The sequence below is a fragment of the Bombina bombina genome, chromosome 8, assembly GCF_027579735.1.
Source record: "Bombina bombina isolate aBomBom1 chromosome 8, aBomBom1.pri, whole genome shotgun sequence".
Classification (NCBI taxonomy): Eukaryota; Metazoa; Chordata; class Amphibia; order Anura; family Bombinatoridae; genus Bombina; species Bombina bombina.
In genome coordinates, this window is record NC_069506.1 from 322,340,426 (window position 1) to 322,363,913 (window position 23,488).

The 23,488-nt window shown below is 36.7% G+C and overlaps 1 protein-coding gene across 1 annotated transcript in view; it reads left to right on the forward strand.

Annotated features, from left to right (window-relative positions):
* Window positions 1-2,333: 2,333 nt before the first annotated feature.
* The window catches only part of LOC128639027 (pulmonary surfactant-associated protein C-like), a 54,075-nt gene continuing 32,920 nt past the window's right edge, over window positions 2,334-23,488 (forward strand). Inside the window, exons 1-3 of the mRNA XM_053691167.1 lie at window positions 2,334-2,346; window positions 21,645-21,700; window positions 23,418-23,488. The exon at window positions 23,418-23,488 is cut by the window's right edge and continues 67 nt beyond it. Coding sequence (XP_053547142.1) covers window positions 2,334-2,346; window positions 21,645-21,700; window positions 23,418-23,488 — 140 coding nt within the window. The remainder of the gene's footprint in view (window positions 2,347-21,644; window positions 21,701-23,417) is intronic.

Here is a 23,488-nt window from a genome sequence, read left to right on the forward strand (position 1 = left end):
TTTTGGACCACTTCTCAGGATAATCAAGACAATGGAGGTTAATACCAATAAATAGGACCACTGTTGGATCCTGAACTTAAGAATCTCATTTAACTTTTTAGTGACTGTAAAATATTCAAACCAAGGTGAGAATAGTATTAATAACTGTATTGAAATTACTATTCAAAGAGTAACAGTAGGTGAGAATGCGGCATTGGTAAGAGAAGCCGCGTAGTTAACCTCTGGACACAATTAGGTGTTTCCAGAGTACATTAGTAAGAGGGGGAAGGGGAGGAGGGGAGGAGGTTAGAAAAAATAAAAGGATTGTGAGAGCAATATATAAAACTATATAAATGTGAACCATGAATTTACCGTTAAAGAATATGCCTATTGGTGAGGAGCTGAGAGCCAATCTTTGAAGGGGAAAAATAAGCCTTTGCTTCAAACCTGTATGCAGTTAATCATAGGCAGGGTATCTGAATTAATGCACCGGGCCTATTCGCATGAGCACAACCATGTTACTTGCAAGCTCTGCAATATGTATACCCGGATAATCTAAAGATTGTGGGGAGTATTATAAGAAATATATGAACAAAAGGCATATATAACTGTTTGCCAGTAGGTAGAGTTGTTACACATATGACCAGGCCAGATAGCACGTGCAATTTAAGCAAATGAACCCATACTAATGGTATGTACTAGATGTAAGTTAGTCCCAAAGGACCTCCTTTTAATCTTAGAGAGGAAAAAAAAAAGGAGCAATATAATCTCTAGACATGTAAAAATATTAGGCTTTCACTATTATTTTAATTACTACCATCTCCTGTGGCAATTGTAGAATACTGTGCCCTATTAACTGTATTAAACATTACAAGGAGCACAACTGCTATATCAATATTTAGCAAGGTGAATATAAATGCATTAGGCCTTCTATATAAGCCAAGACTCCCCTCTAGTGGTGTAGGTTAACATTTACCTCATATTATTGGATCAACAGAAACGCTACATTTGATTCTATAGCCGCTCAATTTTGTGTGAATAATTAAAGTTATAAATGTACAGTGAAGCTTCTCTAAGCTCTGAACGAGGTAGATAAAAATAAGAAGTTAAGCTTTTGTAACAACTGTCAACAAGGGTACATAAGAACACAAAAAAAAAACAACAACAATAGCTGGGACTTAGAAATTGGTCTGCAGAAAACAGTGTTATATCGTGGGTTCCTACACCAGGGCACGGGCCCTATGCCCATCGGCAGGAATATCAGATAAATTGGAAACTAGATAAATCCATGTTATAAAATATGCTAAGTCCCCAGCATGGGTTATCAAATGGTCCTACATTGGAGTCATCTGTGTTTGCAGAATAGGAGATGTAGGTACTAGTCTGAAAAAGCGTACTAGAATAGGCAAGATTAAGTAAACGTTATGTAGAGTCCCTTTGCCAATTGGATACAGAGTTACTTTTATAGAGGTGAGGGTAAGTCTGTAGTAGATCACAAAACATATTGGCCCACTATCGACTTTGAATCTGGATAGGGGATAATGAAGTGATGTGATGCTTCAAATATAACTTAGTGTTCACCCCACACCGGATCGCAAGCCAGGACTGTCTCTCCGGGCTGACTGCTGTGGTTGATCAGAGTGCATGCCTAGGAAAGCAGAGCCAAGTGTACAACCAGGGGACACAACCAAATGTGCGGCTAGGGAAGAGGCTTCCTCACCATTGTAGGCTCGCTGGTGTTCGTCCAAAGTCTCTTTGGGCATGTGTGTGCTCCACTGTTGAGGATCTCTCAGGAGGTAAGGATTTGGCATCGATCTAGGGCTACAGCCAGCGTCAAGCAAGCAGAGATTTCTAGAAGCAGATGAGAGGTAATGATCTCGCTGATCTGTTCTCTCCCAGATCCGGACCTGTAGTTGCGGGTGTAGCGCTGCAGTGAGGAGCGGGGCTCCCGCCCCAGTATTATATGTGTCAGCAGGCGAATGCAGCCCATCACCCCCTACGCCGCACAGAGCCTGCTCCCGTACAGCATAGGTAGATGGGCCACAGCTTCCAGCAGCGAAAAGCTTGGTCAGATGAGTCTCCAAAAACCGGAAGGTGGACTCAATAAGGCCTCGGGCTGTCAACTCCAAGTTCTCAGCAGCCGCCATCTTGGTTGTCGCAGGGATCAATAATATAGCAGATATAACTGCCGTGACTGCTGTGATATTGTAGATCGGCAGGCAGGATACATACAGCGGTTCACTAAGTAGGTATCTTGGTCTGTTATTTCAGCCGCTATAAGCTCTAGCCCGCCAACAGATGTGCCTATGCGATTGCGTTGTAGAGCTTACGGGAGGCTGCATTAAAATATACTAATGCCCATACAAGGTTGGTAGGAGGCAGCAGGATGAGGACTCTAAAATAATTGTAAAGTCACTTTTTAAATCATGGTTTTACCCCCAATTTCAGGTTTCAGTGCTGGAGCTCATGCAGTGTGCGACCGGTTTGTTAGGCAGTTGGCTCCGCCCCCCTCCTCTAGGCTATTTTTTATGTCAAAATAAAGAGAGTTTTTATCTTAAGCAGTACTCTTTCTTGGAATCCTAAGTTACAATTACACCTAACACTTAATTAACTAAACTACCTACAATTATCTACAATTAAATCAACTAAACTAAATTACAAAAAAAACAAAACACTAAATTACAAAAAATAAAAAAAGATTACAAGAATTTTAAACTAATTTCACCTACTCTAAGCCCCCTAAAAAAATAACAAAGCCCCCCAAAATAAAAAAATGCCCTACCCTATTCTAAAATAAAAAGTTAACAGCTCTTTTACCTTACCAGCCCTTAAAAGGGCCTTTTGCGGGGCATGCCCCAAAGAAAACAGCTCTTTTGCATTTGAAAAAACATACAATACCCCCCCAACATTACAACCCACCACCCACATACCCCTAATCTAACCCAAACACCCTTTAAAAAAACCTAACACTAAGCCCCTGAAGATCTCCCTATCTTATCTTCACCATGCCGGGTATCACCGATCCGTCCAGAAGAGGGTCCGAAGTCTTCATCCTATCCGGCAAGAAGAGGTCCAGAAGAGGGTCCGAAGTCTTCATCCTATCCGGCAAGAAGAGGACATCCGGACCGGTAGACATGTTCATCCAGGCGGCGTCTTCTATCTTCATCCATCCGGCGCGGAGCGGGACCATCTTGAAGCAGCCGACGCGGATCCATCCTCTTCTTCCGGCGACTCCCGACGAATGAAGGTTCCTTTAAGTGACGTCATCCAAGATGGCGTCCCTCGAATAACGATTGGCTGATAGGATTCTATCAGCCAATCGGAATTAAGGTCGGAAAAATCTGATCAGCCAATCAGATTGAGCTCGCATTCTATTGGCTGATCGGAACAATGCATGCTTGCAATAAGAGCTATCACAGATGACATGTTCGTTGCTTATGCTTACTAACTGCATGCTATCTACCTTTTGCTTTGAGACTCTGCAATACATTTATGACTCTGAATATGGGCTTTGCATAAATCGACATACAGAATGTCGTTATATCTTTACTATGCATGACTTGTTATGTACATATCCAGATTGTACACCTCTGTCTACTTAGATCCCTATACGTACCTGCCTAGCGTTATACCTCTACTATTAGGGGTGCTCTGTGCAGCTGGGTGTAGTTAGACTTCGGGTGGACTCTCTGCATATATGAATTATCCATGTACCTGTCATAAGCTGTTGCTTTTTAGTTGTTTATAAGCATATTGTTAGGGGTAATATGAACCTGATGGCAGCCATCTTGTTCTTCGCAGCCATCTTGTTCCTCGCAGCCATTTTGTAATGAATAGACTTTATTATACTGGGGTATTATGCAGTGAGAATTATATGCATGTTATGAGTTTCTTTAGCTATTTGGCCTTGCCAATGTACCCTGGCCTAATGCCTAGAAGTAAGATAGAATAAGATAATGTAAACAAGAGGCTTTAGACACTCGGTTGTCTCTGCAGATGGTAGTTTGTTATGACTCTGTAAATATTGTTATGAGAAACTCATGTTCCAGTTTTTCCTTGTAAATTGCTCTGTATAACTGTGTAAGATGACGCGGTCCTAACGTGTCATCCCCTTAACCCTGTATGTCACTATAAGAAAGGCTTGCACTGTGCAATAAACAGAATTGGCTTTCGATCATAATGCTGCGTGGTCTGAGTCATTCTAAGGGGCCCTTATCAGGTAATCTACATATGCCTCAGGTGGTACACTAGGCCCCAGGCTTTGGCCTGCACTGACACTTACCCCCTGAAGGGGACACCTAACAGTTTTGGTGTCAGAAGTGGGATTCGCAGTGAGTAACTATGAGTGCTTTTACCATGCTTTCTTTCTGTGAATTTGAACCTAAATTTAGTCTGGTAATAGGTGTTGATAATATATGATATAAGGTTAAAGGGGTTCCTGTGGTTGAAGCACAGGTTTGCGGAGGTTAAAGTCCTGCCGGCAGTTGTGATACCCCTCCAGACAGGTAATCAGTCCTGTGCTGGGACACGACAGGTATTGTGAGTCCTGTCGGTGATAAGCGCGCAAGTAATATATGTATGCCAGTCGACGGGAGGTTCTTTTAAGATAAGGTCCCCCGGGCAACTTGGCAGTGAAGTGAGTAAGTCTCACGTGTGTTGAAGTTTCCCATATTCATTCCCATAATAGAGTTTTGCTACCCACCTGAGGCTCATGTTGATATCTGATGCTTGCTTTTGCTGCTATATAAAATTATGCTGTGCGTAGAAAATATTAAGTGGCTGTGCATGTTAATTGTGGCTATTATTGTATTGAGAAAGGGGAACTGCTCATAGATAAGAATGCACAGAGAAAATTACATGTATAAGGTAAAAGAAAAGAAGAGTTAATAGTTTCTGCAAAAGACAGAAATATTTTTTTAAAAAAACACGGTCAGTAAGTACTGCTGTTTGATAAATAGAGAAATCTCTGTGTTAAAGAATGTAGCAGGCAAAGAAGGGGGGCCACCACTGAGCGCGCACATAGCTCAGAAAAGAAAAAAAAAAAGAGAGAAAAGAAATCCTGTCTCCGTTTGTAAGATTTTTTTTGTTTGCTTGCAGTAACAAAACTGAAATTTTGTATATTGAGATGCATAATGCGTGATGGTCTGTAGGTTCTCACTGTGGTATGCATGTGACAGATTTGCTTTAAACCAAAAAACAGAATGTATTATTTGAAAATGATTATCCCACTCCACGCAAAAAATGGCCATTTTGCGTGGAATCGAAAAAAAAATGCATTGTGGAAATGGTGAAAAGTTAATCTAGTGTTTTTTATATATATATATATATGTATGTCGTACGCTAGAAAATAGATGCTTTTCTGAGAAAGGAAAAAAGGGAGTGAATCTCTGGTATGCGAGATGGAATGAACTTCTGTATCGTAATAATGTTTCCTTCTGTTTCTCTGCTGGGAAATCAGACGTTTTTAGAAGATATTTGGTAATGTTATTTTATATAACTGTATTTCAAAGTCACCAGCATGTTTTAAGTATATGGTATTCATATGCAGTTTTAGTTTTAAGTGATAATTGTGTGGCGGCATGTAAAGATATGATATTGTTTTTGCAAGTGAAGTAACGGCTTTGAAAGTGGCTTTGAAAGTGCGATGGTGTGTGTGATTTTTTGTCACGCTCTGGTAAATATGAAACTGTTTCTGGTATGATTAATGGGTTAACGTATGTTGTATTTGTAAGGTCTGTGCACGGCGTGGGTGCACACAATGAAATATATTTATAGGCTGTAATTGAAAGTTTTTCTAAAAGGGCGTCCGTTTTTGTTGCAAGTAAATTAATCTGCAGGTCATGCTACAGTACAGAGGTGAAATTGGTGTGGTAAATCATACAAGCAGCCTAAATTATGGTTAGGATATACATATGTAATTTGCGTGATGAATGGTTAGTCCTTAAAGGGACGGTTCACTGTAACAAGGTGTTGCTATTAATGTATTGTCCATGACTTGTTACACAAGCGGCATATTATCTTATATTTGTCTGGAAAATCAGAGCTCAGTGCGTAGACGGAGCAATAGAAAATTGTCATTTTCTTATTTAAAGAACCAGTGCAATAACCCTGTATTAGTAGTTTGCTAAATATATTTTTAGAGACCTTTCTTTGTATATATTTATTTTAAATTTGCTGTTCAGATAGCAGATATTTTTTTTGCAGCATAACTTAATTCTCTCTGTAATGCAAACTGAAGTGATAAGTTGTCTACAATTTTAGTGTAGGGATCCGTGAGACTAGCGGACAGAAAAAAAAAAAAAAAAACCCAGAAAAAAACAGGAGAGAAAATATTTAAAGGGATACAGGAAAACTGGTATAACATCTGAGAATTTAAGGGAATATTTACATAAAAGACGATGAGGTTTACTGTAAGCCTAACACTAGTATATTTCACTGTGTTAGCAGTTTCAATTAAAGATTATTTTTAATTTGGTTAAAATGTCCCTTTAATTAGCCTGCATCCCACTGTGAGTGCGTTCTTATGCTGCTTATGCTTGTTTAGGCTATTTAATAAACGTCAGTATACATTTTCTTTATTATAAGGATCATTGGGATTAATTTAAAGGAGAAATTGTATTAGTATTTCTTTTTCAGAAAGCTTATTTTTTTTTGTGTTATATGCGGTTGTTATATTTGGCTGGAGAGCTGCAGAATGGGGAATATCAATTATATACAACGTTAAATCCAATAATTTTGTTGTGGTTAAACTAATTAGCATTTATCAAGTTTTAGTGTGAATTTTATATTTTTAAGCAGTAAACAGTGTTTCTCCTTTAAGTAGAAATGAAACTTTGAGCTTGCCTTACTATCCTTGAGAAAGACTGATAACACTGTGCATGTTTTGGTTTTTTTTTTGGCTTTGTTACAGAGAGAACAATTTGCACTGTACATTTAAAGCGGCAGTACTGGTGTTCTATGTTATAAAAAATGATAACTATAAATTGCTCACTACAAAGAAACAAGTATTTATATTATATTCTGTCATAGAATATAGCTTAAAAAATGATAATTTTATTTCTGTGGCTGTCAAACTGTATCTCACAGATATAACTCTTTGTTATTTAAAATAACCCCCACTGCGTTCAATAAATAAATGAGATATTATTTAATGAAGTGATTTCAGTGACACTTTAAAATATATATAGTTATTTTGTTATTAACTAGTTTACCACTATTATTGCAATGACTTTGACTGCTGCTTAACAGCTAAGCCGTGGTCTATAAGGTGTCTACAAATAAACACCCCTAATTAAGGCAATAGGGGTCAGCAAACAAATGATGCACAGTTTATCTGATTCTACTGCATTTATATAACTAGCTAATTTATCTGTTCACAGTTTTGGTTTTATTTATATGGCTTACGTGTATTCTGTCTCTTGGTGTTGTAATGAGATTTATACAGCCTGTGATAAGAGGCAGTCCTCAAAGGTTTAAAAAAATTAGCATATAAGCCTACCTATGTTTGGTTTAATCTAGGAAGGTTGGTTAAAATTAAAAGTCCTATCTGAATAATGAATTTTCATTTATCCTAGAATGTCCCTTTAACAGTGGCTACTGTGGTTATCTGATCTTTCCCAAATAAGCGCAATTTTATTTGTGCAATCTGCAACTTAAGTTTCTTGGGCATCTGCTGTGATTGCTTTCTTTGTGTGATATTAAAGTTTTGTACATAGTGGATGTTTTTAATTGTTTGTCATGTTCTGAGTGTGTTGCATTTCAGCAAATGTCAGAATATGTGTTGCATTCTAAGTTAATTGTGGTTGTTTGAAATTTGTGTCAGCAGCTAATGTTTCGTTTTGTGTAAGACAAGAACGATTGGTTTTCATTGTTTGTTATGTTTTTCTCTTTTGTGGACAGCATATTGAATTGTGAAGTGTATTTCATTTTGCTTGCTATTGAGAATTGTCTCTGCATGAGTGGAGTGCATGAGTTATCGTTTAGTTTCTTGTTATCTTGTGTTTGCGTGTCACATGAGATGTTTCACGCAAACATGGGGGAAGTATTGATGAGTATTGATGAATATCTTTATGTAATGGAGGAGATTATTTTTAGGAGGTGAACCTACAACGTTTTGAATCTCCTCGTACAATGTTATTGTGTTAATTTCAGATGCCTAAAATGTTTTATTTTTCTATGTGGTTCTTAACACTATATTTGTATTTGCAGGATGAGAGTATGCTGTCTTCAGAGATTGAAACACACTAACTGAATTATTTTTGAGTTTCCATATTTAGGTAAAATCTGTACAGGCAAAATTCCATAAGTGCACTCTTCAAAAGATTAAAGATTGAAAGCAAGTAAACCTTTAAAGAAAGAAAAGATAAAGATGAAAGACCTTTTGTCAAGCTTGTTTTAACCATCATACTGCAGTAAAAAAAGTTACTGAACTATCTTTGGATCCATTCTTTGCTTTGCATGCTGGTACCAGCCCCAGAACTGGACTCTGGGTAATCCATGACTGTTTTCTCTGATGTGTGTCTTCAGGACATAAAGACTATCCTTCTCTGGACTGTGCCTTACCGCTCGATATGGAAGTCCTGTTATGCTGTTACAGGATCAACCAATTAAATTAGGGGAGTATTGTTTTAACCCTATTCCTTATATTGCTTGTTTTGTATTTTCTTGTATTTGTTTTATTTTTATTGATCATATTTGGTCTAAGAAATCATATGCTTCATTGGTATTAGTGCACATGGTAGTTTATGTGCGTAACAAAGTAACCCTTTAGATAAGTGTAACTGTGAACTTCGCAGTATTGTACTCTATTGAATGGCCCACTGAGTATAGAAAATAGGTTTAAGGAAAATGCTGCAACATAGCATAATATTTTAGACCCTTCACCCTTTAGAACATAAGGAGGACACGTCTAAGCTAGAAGTTTATAGTAAATATACAGAGAAATGTTTCAGGGAATAGCATAATTATAGTTTATGAAAGCAAATGTATTTTTCCCTTTTATTAATTAGTATGGTATCTGCAAAGTGAATTTGGTCATTCCTGATGTTTGTCAAAGAGAGTAATTCTTACCATAAAGATGTGTTTACCTTTAAAAGAGCTTGTAGTTTTAAATGATGTTCTGTTTGTATGCTTTCCTCATATAGGAGTGTGAGAGAATTTAGGTTGGAGAATTATAAGCATTATAGATAGCAGCCATCCAGAATAAAGCAACACAAGATTCTTTTATTTTTTAGAAGTTCAAAGTGATATAGAGAAGTTGTAAATTATTCTCTGAGAAATGTCAATGTATTTAGGTTGTATTATATATCAACAATGTTTTGTTTGATTTTTAATGACATAGGATGAAAGTGACGTTTTATTTGGACATAATTGTGATTGTATTGCGGTGTGTACTCATCCTGTACTGTTTCTGTTTGCTTCCTAGACTCCCTGTGACTCGAGTGTCTGTTTGCCATGGGTATCCACTGGTTGCCTTGTCTACCCCATGAACAAACCATCAGATTTCCAGTATCTCCCTGCGGAAGAACCGTGGATAAGCACCCCTACTGCAAATGAACTGTTGGAGAACTGTATTATAGCAAAGTGTCAAGGTGCAGCGCTCTCAAATGGACAAAGACTGTTCTTAAAGTATTCAGAGGCCACCTAGAGACAGTTGTGCTGTTGCTATGTCATGCTTTACTGTGGAAAAGGAACTGTTGGACATATTGGGGGGTGCTAGCAATGCAGGTGGAGAGATAGAAGATGCAGCGTTGTTTGGGGGTAGATGGGGGGCTGGTTGGGTTTCTGTACTGGTAGACCGGTAGTTTTGGGAGGGCTGGAGGATAGATGGAAGGTATTGGAGGGACTGTACCTATATGCAGTGACAATTAGCCTATAAAAGTATATCACGACATGCAAATATTTTTCTCTTTAGTATTCTTATAGAGTTCTGTTACCATAATATAAGGCTTTACTAATTTTCTATGCCTGTCTATTTTTATGTTATTCTGTTAGAATAAAAGGATGGTATGTTAGGGGTAATATGAACCTGATGGCAGCCATCTTGTTCTTCGCAGCCATCTTGTTCCTCGCAGCCATTTTGTAATGAATAGACTTTATTATACTGGGGTATTATGCAGTGAGAATTATATGCATGTTATGAGTTTCTTTAGCTATTTGGCCTTGCCAATGTACCCTGGCCTAATGCCTAGAAGTAAGATAGAATAAGATAATGTAAACAAGAGGCTTTAGACACTCGGTTGTCTCTGCAGATGGTAGTTTGTTATGACTCTGTAAATATTGTTATGAGAAACTCATGTTCCAGTTTTTCCTTGTAAATTGCTCTGTATAACTGTGTAAGATGACGCGGTCCTAACGTGTCATCCCCTTAACCCTGTATGTCACTATAAGAAAGGCTTGCACTGTGCAATAAACAGAATTGGCTTTCGATCATAATGCTGCGTGGTCTGAGTCATTCTAAGGGGCCCTTATCAGGTAATCTACATATGCCTCAGGTGGTACACTAGGCCCCAGGCTTTGGCCTGCACTGACACTTACCCCCTGAAGGGGACACCTAACACATATGATCTCCCATTCATATTTAATTCACAGTGTTTGTACATAGTCTCTTAGATCCCAATCTTTATTCTGCCCGGGATATACCTCAATTGCACCAACAAGAGGTTCTGTGCGCAGTAGGGTGTAGCAGGCTATATAAATACTTTGACAATTACTGTGACATACATATACATCCTTCCAATTAGTATTTTCATTGCCTTATTGGTGTGTATCCCTGACCGGTCAGGTTTTACAGTTATATATATTTTTCTATTACTTGGTTTATAAATGTATACTTTTCACTATTTATCTTGTTGTTAAGTATTTGATGCTGGGCTGTGCTCCCCCAGTGTGGAGAACTGCTTTATCACGAACAAAAAAACTTAATATTTATATTTGTAACTAAATTTGTGAGCTTTATTAAAAGAGTGCTGAAATCCCTGTCTTTATACACCAGGATTTCAATCCTGGTACTTTCTTTCTTATACTCTCCTGACATATATCCCCAAAGGGTCTGCACCACTGTGTACTATAGTATACAGTTCTTACGCCTATTTGTTATAGGCCTTAGCTCAGTTAGCATTTGCGTCCCCTCCGTATTTTTCTCGATTATATATATATATATATATATATATATATCTACACACATATGGTACATACACTTACATATATATATATATATATATATATATATATATATATATATATATATATATATATATACACATATGGTACATACACTTACATATATATATATATATATATATATATATATATATATATATATATATATACACATACATATACATATATATACATACATACATACAGATATTGAGACTTTCCCAGTCCCGAACCTTGTCATATACCATATCCCTGTAAATCCATTTTAAAACCTTTTTCATTAGAAAACTTTTTATATGTAATAATTATCATCATTATTTTCATATGTTTTGTTATGCAAATTATTAACGGATAATAGTTTATTTCAGGTGTCCAAAAGCGTAAAATTTTTTATAAAATTTTTTTGTAATATGAGCAATAATAGTGCTAACTGTTCTCTCCATTAAAAGTATAGAGTGTGCCAAAAATATCGGCCTTGTTGAGATTCTCTGTTTAACCTTTTTTACCACCCACTTGTGATACCAGATCGTATTATGTTGCGGGACAGAGTGCAGGATATTGTGCTCTGTATTATCAGCTACACTCCAGTTGTAAACTAGGGCTTTGTGGGGAGTCAAACTGAGCTTAATTTCCCTTAAAAAACAGCACGTTCACTCATCCTGCAATTTCCAGTATTGTCATGGATTTGCTGGTGCTACCTATTTCACCCCATGTTATGTCCTGGTCTCTCAGAAGCAAACTTTAGACACACTGATACCACCTACCTGGCATTCACAGCCACTAAGTTTATATCACTGGTTTTCAAACCTGTCCCCAGACCTCCCTAACAGTCCAGATTTAGGGGATATTTGAACTAGAGCACAGGTGTAATAATCAGCTGATTAGTAACCATGGTTATTTTTCCTGCTCTCATACAAGGTAATCCTGAAAATCTGACCTGTTGGGGAGGTCTGAGGATTGGTTTGAAAATCAGTGGTCTAAAGGATTAACATTTGTACATTCAGCCATCTTTATGTTTTCCTTCTCCTCTCTATATTGTTCTACTCCTTCCTATGTCAATGTAATATAATCCTGAGCATTGCATCTTTTGCTATTAGCACACACACATTCTCCCATTTACAGATTCCTTCTTTCTAACACAAACTTTATTTCTCTCTGTGTCACTCCCTCTCCTTTAGATTGTAAGCTCAATCGACTCTTTACCTCTAGGCCACTCAGAATTTAAGTGCTCCTATTAATGATTGCGCTCAATGGCAGGGCATTTTTATCCTATTGTTTATGTTGCAGTGATTGTAATGTATCCTCAAATGTAACCTACCCTATTGTACTTAGTGTATGTATTGTATGTATCCTATTGCTTATGTTTGTCAATTTAAGTACTGCAGTGATTGTGATGTATCCTCAAATGTAACCTACTCTATTGTACTTAGTGTATGTATTGTATGTATCCTATTGCTTATGTTTGTCAATTTAAGTACTGCAGTGATTGTGATGTATCCTCAAATGTAACCTACCCTGTTGTACTTAGTGTATGTATTGTAATCTACCCCAAAAGCGTATTTTACTTTGTATAGCTCTGCTGAACCTGTTCACGCTTTATAAGTAATAATAATAATAATAATAATAATGTTTCCTGTTCCCAGGAGAAAACTCTTTGAACTTATAAAGATGGTATAAAAAAAATAAGCACGGCTTCTGCTTTTCTGCCTTCTTTATATAATCAAACATCTGTCTATTTAATGGGAAGTGAAAACCAAATTAAATCACTACAGATGCAATAGTGGCTCTCTGGGGCATATTCACATATGCTGCTTGCACAGTAGAAGCAGTCATACATTTTACTGGATACAGGTTTGCTAATACAAGTGTATTTGAAAGTGAAATGCATTCATGATGTATATATATATATATATATATATATATATATATATATATATATATATATATATATATATATATATATATATATATCATGATCTTTTTCTGTCCAGATTTTTGTATGTTCATTTCTAGATTATAAAAAGATATCCAAGGTTGGGACATTTAATAAATAATTTATTAAGGCTAAAGCATCTGTAACAAAAAACACCACCAAAGTCAAGTTAAAGGGCAGCGTTTTAGCAGCAGTTTGTTTGTATGTTTTTTTTTTTACAGAAGCAGTTTACTAGAGGTAGTAAGGACTAATGCAGTAAGGGAACAGAACAATACCTTAAAGGGACATGCCACCCACATTTGTTCTTTTATGATTTAGAAAGATAATGCAATGTTAAACATATTTCTAATTTACTTATATTATCTAATTTGTTTTATTCTCTTGATATTCTTTGATGAAAAGCATATTTAGATATGCTCACTAGCTGATGATTGGTTGCTCCACATAGAAGCATAATGTGATTGGCTCACCATGTACATTGCTTTTTCTTCAAATAAGGATATTTTAAAAATGAACCAAAATAATTATGGAAGTAAATTGTAATTTTGTTTACATTTCTATTCTCTATATGAATCATGAAAGAAAGATTTTTGGTTTAGTGGCCCTTTAAATATCGTAGAGGCTGCCATAAAAATGAATGAAGCTTAGAATTCAGTAGGAAATATAATCTATCTTGAGGGGTCTTCTTGTTCCTATCTGCCACAAAACCTATGTTTCTATAAAATATATTGTACAACATGGGATTAGTAATATAGATACTAAAACCCTGGCATCTATTGTACATTCAAGTGGCTAATTGTCTGCTCCAGGTCTAAAAAAAATCTCCCATGTATATATACTACTAATTTTTCCAATTCTCCAAAAGGTACCATGAACAAAGATATATTATTACTTGCTTTCTTAAGGGTGTTCCCACACTCCACCCCAGAATTTGTCCCAGGTTACTCCCAAGGAAGTCAGGTTCCGTAACTAGCAGGTTATAAAAGCTCATGTGCTGAAGCCATAGGACGTTATCTTTGCAATAACACAGGCATCACATATGCAGCTAAAGGTAAGATCTTACAATTGCGTTTCAGTTAAAAATTGCAATATTTGCGTTTATAGTTATATGATTAATTGTAAGTGCTATGTAAAATGTTACTCTGGGATATATAAATATATTGTTAAACTCCTTTTAATCAATAAAGAAGCAATAAAGCAGGTACTACATTATCTGTTGTGATATATTGCAGGTTGTAGTGAATGTGTATATCATCAGCCAATTCTCACTAGTCTGAAAACCATTTGCTATTTGCTTTTTGTAAGCATGGAGAGGTCTCTAGAGATAAGGTTTATAGAAATGTCCTTTCACTAGAGGGAGAAATCTTTCTCTTTTGTGAATACACTTCTATTAATAATGTAATTGTCTACAACTGCACATTGAAATGTATCTGCTCATCAAAATGTTACAACTTAGTAGCCATAAGCTTTACAGTTTGTGCTTGAGGGGAAGAATTCAAATTAACTTTACAATAGAACAAATAAAATAACGTTATAATATTTAATGAAATAAGAAAAACAATGAAACAAATACTTAATATGCTGTGACTGTACTATATAATATAGGGAACTGCGTTAAGAAAAGTGTAATAAACATAATTTAAAAGGCATATTTGCTTTATCTTTTTCCTACCTTCACCTACAGTTGGCATTTAAAGGGTAATATAACTTGTGATGCTTTGAATAGTTTCAAAAATATTATAAATAGCTGGATTGTTATTTCTGTATTAAAGGGACAGTCTAGTCCAAAATAAATTTTCATGATTCAGATAGTGCATGTCATTTTAAACAACTTTCCAATTTACTTTTATCACCAATTTTGCTTTGTTCTATTGGTATTCTTATTTGAAAGCTTAACCTAGGTAGGTTCATATGCTAATTTCTTAGCCCTTGAAGGCCACCTATTATCTGAATGCATTTTGACAGTTTTTCACCACTAGAGGGCATTAGTTCATGTGTGACCTATAGATAACACTGTGCTAATGCATGTGGAGTTACAGTACCTAGTAGCCAGCACTGATTGGCTAAAATGCAAGTCTGCAGTTTGCAGAGGCTTAGATAGAAGGTTCTCACAGAGGTAAAAAGTGTATTAATATAACTATGTTGGTTATACAAAACTGGGGAATGGGTAATAAAGGTATTATCTATCTTTTAAAACAATAGAAATTCTGGTGTAGACTGTCCCTTTAACACTAAATTAAGAAGAATGTTTTATGAATTTAACCTTTTTTCTGTAAGAGAGTTGATCTGATTTTATTATAAAATATAGAGACTTTGCTAATCTCTCCCATTAAGTTTAAATCATTTTAATAAGGAGAGGGTGCAGTTCAATATTAAAAAGTTTCCAGTTTACTTTTATTATAAAATTTGCTTTGTTCCCATATTCTTTGTTGAAGGGATACCTAGGTAGGTGTGTGTGGCAGGAAATTGTGCTGTCCTCTAGTGCCCTTACAAAACTGCTGCCCGACATGTGTACGTTCCTGCATTTCAACAAAACACACAAAGAGAATGAAGAAAATTTGATAATAGAAATAAATTAGAAAGTTGTTTAAAGTTGTATGCTCTGGGACCGATTTATGAAAGTGCGAGTGGACATGATACGATGTAGCTGACTACTGCGGACAACTTATGGACCGCTGCTTCATAACTGCTTCATAACTGCTGTTTCCGGCTAGCCTGAAGGCTCTTGCGGAAACAGGGGCATCAAGCTCCATTCAGTACTTGATCATTCGGCCCCTCTATACGAATCATGAAGGAAAAAAATTGGGGTTTCCTGTTCCTTTAAAGTGATTTAGATTTAAACTTTTGAGATTCAGGGCGTACAATTTTGAAAAACTTTCCAATTTACTTTTGTTATCTTATGTTATTCTTTCACTTTGTTTAAACTTGGTCCATTAACATGAGGGCATACTGAGGTAGGCAAAGGATAGTGCATGTGTTTTGTGCATTAAGCACCATATCAATGACATTGTTACAAACATTATTGTAATTACTTCTTCTCAAGACACGTGTAAACTCCTGGATTTACCTCATAATGGTCTCATGAAAATAGAGCAAGATTTCAACTCAGAAACCAAGAGAAAACACAATTTATGTAAGAACTTACCTGATAAATTCATTTCTTTCATATTGGCAAGAGTCCATGAGCTAGTGACGTATGGGATATACAATCCTACCAGGAGGGGCAAAGTTTCCCAAACCTCAAAATGCCTATAAATACACCCCTCACCACACCCATAATTCAGTTTAACGAATAGCCAAGAAGTGGGGTGATAAAGAAAGGAGTAAAAAAGCATCAACAAAGGAATTGGAATAATTGTGCTTTATACAACAAAATCATAACCACCATAAAAAGGGTGGGCCTCATGGACTCTTGCCAATATGAAAGAAATGAAATTATCAGGTAAATTCTTACATAAATTATGTTTTCTTTCATGTAATTGGCAAGAGTCCATGAGCTAGTGACGTATGGGATAGCAAATACCCAAGATGTGGAACTCCTCTCAAGAGTCACTAGAGAGGGAGGGATAAAAATAAAGACAGCCAATTCCGCTGAAAAAAATTAATCCCCAACCCAAATCATAAGTTTTAATCTTATAAAGAAAAAAGAAAAAAAAATGAAATTATAAGCAGAAGAATCAAACTGAAACAGCTGTCTGAAGAACTTTTCTACCAAAAACTGCTTCTGAAGAAGAAAAAACATCAAAATGGTAGAATTTAGTAAATGTATGCAAAGAAGACCAAGTCGCTGCTTTGCAAATCTGATAAACTGAAGCTTATTCTTAAAAGCCCAGGAAGTGGAAACAGACCTAGTAGAATGAGCCGTAATCCTCTGATGCAGGGATTTACCCAACTCTAAATAAGCGTGATGAATCAAAAGCTTTTACCATGAAGCCAAGGAAACAGCAGAAGCCTTCTGACCTTTCCTAGAACCAGAAAAGATAACAAATAGACTGGAAGTCTTCCTGAAATCTTTAGTAGCTTCAACATAATATTTTAAAGCTCTCACCACATCCAAAGAATATAAGGATCTTTCCAAAGAATTCTTAGGATTAGGACACAAGGAAGGGACAACAATTTCTCTAATAATATTGTTGGAATTCACAACTTTAGGTAGGAATTTAAATGAAGTCTGCAAAACTGCCTTATCCTGATGAAAAATCAGAAAAGGAGACTCACAAGAAAGAGCAGATAATTCAGAAACTCTTCTAGCAGAAGAGATGGCCAAAATAAACAACACTTTCCAAGAAAACAATTAAATGTCCAAAGAATGCATAGGCTCAAACGGAGGAGCCTGTAAAGCCTTTAAAACCAAATTAAGACTCCAGGGAGGAGAAATTGATTTAATGACAGGCTTGATACGGACCAACGCCTGTACAAAACAATGAATATCAGGAAGTTTAGCAATTTTTTTGTGGAATAAAACAGAAAGAGCAGAAATTTGTCCTTTCAAAGAACTTGCAGACAAACCCTTATCCAAACCATCCTGAAGAAACTGTAAATTTCTAGGAATTCTAAAAGAATGCCAAGTGAATTTATGAGAAGAGCACCATGAAATGTAGGTCTTCCAAACTCGATAATAAATCTTTCTAGAAACAGATTTACGAGCCTGCAACATAGTTTTAATTACTGAGTCAGAGAAACCTCTATGACTAAGCACTAAGCGTTCAATTTCCATACCTTCAAATTTAATGATTTGAGATCCTGATGGAAAAACGGACCTTGAGATAGAAGGTCTGGTCTTAACGGAAGTGGCCAAGGCTGGCAACTGGACATCCGAACAAGATCCACATACCAAAACCTGTGTGGCCATGCTGGAGCCACCAGCAGTACAAACGATTGCTCCATGATGATTTTGGAAATCACTCTTGGAAGGAGAACTAGAGGCGGAAAAATATAGGCAGGTTGATAACTCCAAGGAAGTGTCAATGCATCCACTGCCTCCACCTGAGGATCCCGGGACCTGGACAGGTACCTGTGAAGTTTCTTGTTTAGATGAGATGCCATCAGATCTATCTCTGGAAGCCCCCACATCTGAACAATTCGAAAAAACACATCTGGGTGAAGAGACCACTCTCCCGGATGTAAAGTCTGACGACTGAGATAATCCGCTTCCCAATTGTCTATACCTGGGATATGAACCGCAGAAAGTAGACAGGAGCTGGATTCTGCCCAGGCAAGTATCCGAGATACTTCTGTTATAGCTTGGGGACTGTGAGTCCCACCCTGATGATTGACATATGCCACAGTTGTGATATTGTCTGTCTGAAAACAAATGAACGGTTCTCTCTTCAAGAGAGGCCAAATCTGAAGAGCCCTGAAAATCACACGGAGTTCCAAAATATTGATTGGTAATCTCGCCTCTTGAGATTTCCAAACCCCTTGTGCTGTCAGAGATCCCCAGACAGCTCCCCAACCTGAAAGACTTGCATCTGTTGTGATCACGGTCCAGGTTGGACGAACAAAAGAGGCCCCTTGAACTATACGATGGTGATCTAACCACCAAGTCAGAGATAGTTGAACATTGGGATTTAAGAATATTAATTGTGATATCCTTGTATAATCCCTGCACCATTGGTTCAGCATACAAAGCAGAAGAGGTCTCATGTGAAAACGAGCAAAGGGGATCGCGTCCGATGCTGCAGTCATGAGACCTAAAACCTCCATGCACATAGCTACTGAAGGGAATGACTGAGACTGAAGGTTCCGACAGGCTGCAACCAACTTCAAACGTCTCTTGTCTGTTAGAGACAAAGTCATGGATACTGAATCTATCTGGAAACCTAAAAAGGTTACCTTTGTCTGAGGAATCAAATAACTTTTTGGTAAATTAATCCTCCAACCATGTCTTTGAAGAAACAACACTAGTTGATTTGTGTGAGATTCTGCAGAATGTAAAGACTGAGCAAGTACCAAGATATCGTCCAAATAAGGAAACACTGCAATACCCCGCTCTCTGATTACAGAGAGAAGGGCACAGAGAACCTTTGAAAAGATCCTTGGAGCTGTTGCTAGGCCAAAAGGAAGAGCAACAAATTGGTAATGCTTGTCTAGAAAAGAGAATCTCAGGAACTCATAGTGATCTGGATGAATCGGAATTTGAAGATATTCATCCTGTAAGTCTATTGTGGACATATAATGCCCTTGCTGAACAAAAGGCAGAATAGTCCTTATAGTCACCATTTTGAATGTTGGTATTCTTACATAACGATTCAAGATTTTTAGATCCAGAACTGGTCTGAATGAATCTTCTTTCTTTGGGACAATGAAAAGATTTGAATAAAACCCCAGACCCTGTTCCTGAAAAGGAACCAGCACGATTACCCCAGAAGACTCCAGGTCTGAAACACACTTCAGAAAAGCCTGTGCTTTCTCTGGGTTCACTGGAATGCGTGAGAGAAAGAAACTTCTCACAGGCGGTCTTACTCTGAAACCTATTCTGTACCCTTGAGAGACAATGTTCTGAATCCAATGATTTTAGACTGTATTTATCCAAACAGCCTTGAAAAATTTTAGTCTGCCCCCTACAGCTGAGCTGGAATGAGGGCCGCACCTTCATGCGGACTTGGGGGCTGGTTTAGATATCTTAAATGGCTTGGATTTATTCCAGACTGAGGAAGGCTTCCAATTGGAAACAGATTCCTTAGGGGAAGGACTAGGTTTCTGTTCCTTATTCTGTCGAAAGGAACAAAAACGGTTAGAAGCTTTAAATTTGCCCTTAGATTTTTTATCCTGAGGTAAAAAAAAAAAACCTTCCCCCCAGTAACAGTTGAAATTATAGAATCCAACTGAGAACCAAATAATTTATTACCTTGGAAAGAAAGAGATAGCAATGTCGATTTAGAAGTTATATCAGCATTCCAAGATTTAAGCCATAAAGCTCTTCTAGCTAAAATAGCTAAAGACATATATCAAAAATGACATCACAAACAAAATTATTAGCATGTTGAATTAACTTAACAATGCTATACATATTATGGTCTGATACTTGTTGCGCTAAAGTTTCCAACCAAAAAGTTGAAGCAGCTGCAACATCAGCCAAAGAAATAGCAGGCCTAAGAACATGACCTGAACATAAATAAGCCTTCCTTAGATAGGATTCAAGTTTCCTATCTAAAGGATCTTTAAAAGAAGTACTATCATAGGGATAGTAGTACGCTTAGCAAGAGTAGAGATGGCCCCATCAACTTTGGGGATCTTTTCCCAAAACTCCAATCTATCAGTAGACAAAGGATACAATTTTTTAAACCCTGAAGAAGGAGTAAAATAAGTACCCAGTCTATTCCATTCCTTTGAAATCATATCTGAAAAAGCATCAGGAACTGGAAAAACCTCTGGAATAACAACATGAGGTTTATAAACCGAATTTTTCTAGTTTTAGTATCAAGAGGACTAGACTCCTCTATATCTAATGCAATCAACACTTCCTTCAATAAAGAACGAATATACTCTATTTTAAATAAATACGAACATTTGTCAGTGTCAATATCTGAGGCAGGATCCTCTGAACCAGAAAGATCCTCATCAGAGATAGATAAATCAGTATGTATGTAAACAAACGTAATTCTCGCGCCATAAAAGTCTCGCGCCAAGAATGACGCAATAAATTATAGCATTTTGCGCTCACGCGAGCCTAAAACAGCCCGCAATTTAGAAAAAAGAATCAATTTGAAAACCTCAAGTAAACTGACAGTCTGCAAAAAGGAAATATACTGATAAACCTGAATCATGGCAAATATAAGTATAAACATATATTTAGAACTTTATACACAAAGTGCCAAACCATAGCTGAGAGTGTCTTAAATAAATGAAACATACTTACCAAAGACACTCATCCACATATAGCAGATAGCCAAACCAGTACTGAAACGAGAATCAGTAGAGGTAATGGTATATAAGAGTATATTGTCGATCTGAAAAGGGAGGTAGGAGATGAATCTCTACGACCGATAACAGAGAACCTATGAAATAGATCCCCGTTAGGATGACCATTGTATTCAATAGGTGATACTCCCTTCACATCCCTCTGACATTCACTGTACTCTGAGAGGAATCGGGCTTCAACCTGCTGTGAAGCGCATATCAACGTAGAATCTAGCACAAACTTACTTCACCACCTCCATAGGAGGCAAAGTTTGTAAAACTGAATTGTGGGTGTGGTGAGGGGTGTATTTATAGGCATTTTGAGGTTTGGGAAACTTTGCCCCTCCTGCTAGGATTGTATATCCCATACGTCACTAGCTCATGGACTCTTGCCAATTACATGAAAGAAAGTGATCTGTATACATATATCACAAGTATATATTTCCCTTTAGGAATATAGAAGGTCTAGTTTTAACTACCATCCCTGTTACCCCTCTGTAATCCTTGGGTTCAAACTTTAATAGGACTTAAAAGTCTAATATGAAATTAAAGGGAGATAAGACATGAATTGTCCCACCTATATTTGTGCAGTATGTGCACAATTAATTACTACAATGAGACTCTCATCTTGTAAACATATTTCTCTATATTTAATGTCTTCTGTTCTCAGCTGCAAAATCCTCCTTCCTGGCTCTGCGCGTTGCAGGGTTTTTCTTTAATAACAATGTTTGATTGCGCTGTTCAGATAAACGTAGCGCACTTCTGCGCTTGATAAGGCTGTTGGCTGTGTATCGGATGTGCATGCTGATATTCATCATACTACTGAGTTGATGTAAAACACTGAAATAACTATTTGTAAAAAATAACTGATCAATCTAGTTCTTAAAAAAACAATGATTTGCAGACAGAAACATAAAAATGCAAAACTCTACAGAATAATTTGTTAAAAAATAATAATGTACATTTTCAAATAATGAATTTTACCTAGTTATTTAAGAATATTGCACATTATAGAAAACAAGGGGTGTTGTTCTGGGGTTATTTTACAATAAGTAATGAATATAAAACATCTAATTAATTTATGTTTAAATCCCATTTGCTATTAGCAGAATTCTGTGAATAAAACATCAATGGAAATCTGCAGTGGGATTTGCTTCAGGCTTAAAATGACAATGTTGCTTGACAAGCTTTGCTAATACCCAAGCATACACCCAATAATGTAACCTGCAACATTATGTATTATCTGATATCAATTGTGTGTGTGCATGTGAGGGTGTATATGTGTGCATGTGTGTGCATGTGAGGGTGTATGTGTGTGTATATATGTGTGCATGTGAGGGTGTATATGTGTGCATGTGTGTGTATATGTGTGTGTATGTGTGCATGTGAGGGTGTATATGTGTGCATGTGTGTGCATGTGAGGGTGTATGTGTGTGTATATATGTGTGCATCTGAGGGTGTATATGTGTGCATGTGTGTGTGTATATGTGTGTGTATATGTGCATGTGAGGGTGTATATGTGTGTATATGTGTGCATGTGTGTGTATGTGTGTGCATGTGAGGGTGTATATGTGTGCATGTGTGTGTATGTGTGTGTATATGTGTGCATGTGTGTGTATATGTGTGCATGTGTGTGTATGTATGATTATGTTTGCGTGTGCATGTGAGGGTGTATGTGTGTGTATATGTGTATGCATGTATATGTGTAAGTGTGCATGTGTATGTATTATTATTAGAATTTATTTGTATAGCGCCGCCAAATTCCAGAGCACTGGATATATGTATGTCTGTATATGTATATGTGTGTGTGATATATGTATGTGTGTATATGTGTGTGTGTGTGGTAATGTTGTTGTGTGTGTGTATGTGTAAATATGTACGTGTGTGTGTTGCGTGTATATGCGTGTTTATATATGGATGTATGTATGTGTGTGTGTGTGTTTATGTGTGTGTGCATGTGTGTGTGTGTGTATATATATATATTATATGTATGTATGTGTGTGTATATGTGTACGTGTGTGTGTATATGTGCATGTGTGTTTGTGTGTGTGTTTATGTGTGCGTATATATATATGTATATATGCATGTATGTGTGCGTTTCAATATGGGTGTGTGTATATGTATATATTTATATATATATATATGTGTGTGTGTCTGCTTGTGATTGGATAAAAGCTTTTTATTCAGATTGGTCAAATCTAATGAGCAGTGAGTGCGAGAAATCTGACAAAGCAAAGTGTGTGTAAGTGTAATGAATATGTAAACTATCCAAATTATTTTTTGTTTAGTTATGGCTAACTAAACAGTATTTGTACTTTGTCAGCTGATCTGAAATTTAGAAATCCTTGAAGAATCCCTTTAAATTGAAGATCTAGTGAGAGTATTGTTATGAACTGCTTTCTTGCCGTTTCATGCTGAATCATGTTTGCATCTTTTTTCACAGTCATACAACTTTGTCCCTAAAATGAATGACAAAAAGAAGACATGGGCGTGGTCTGTTGTCGTTTTGATGCT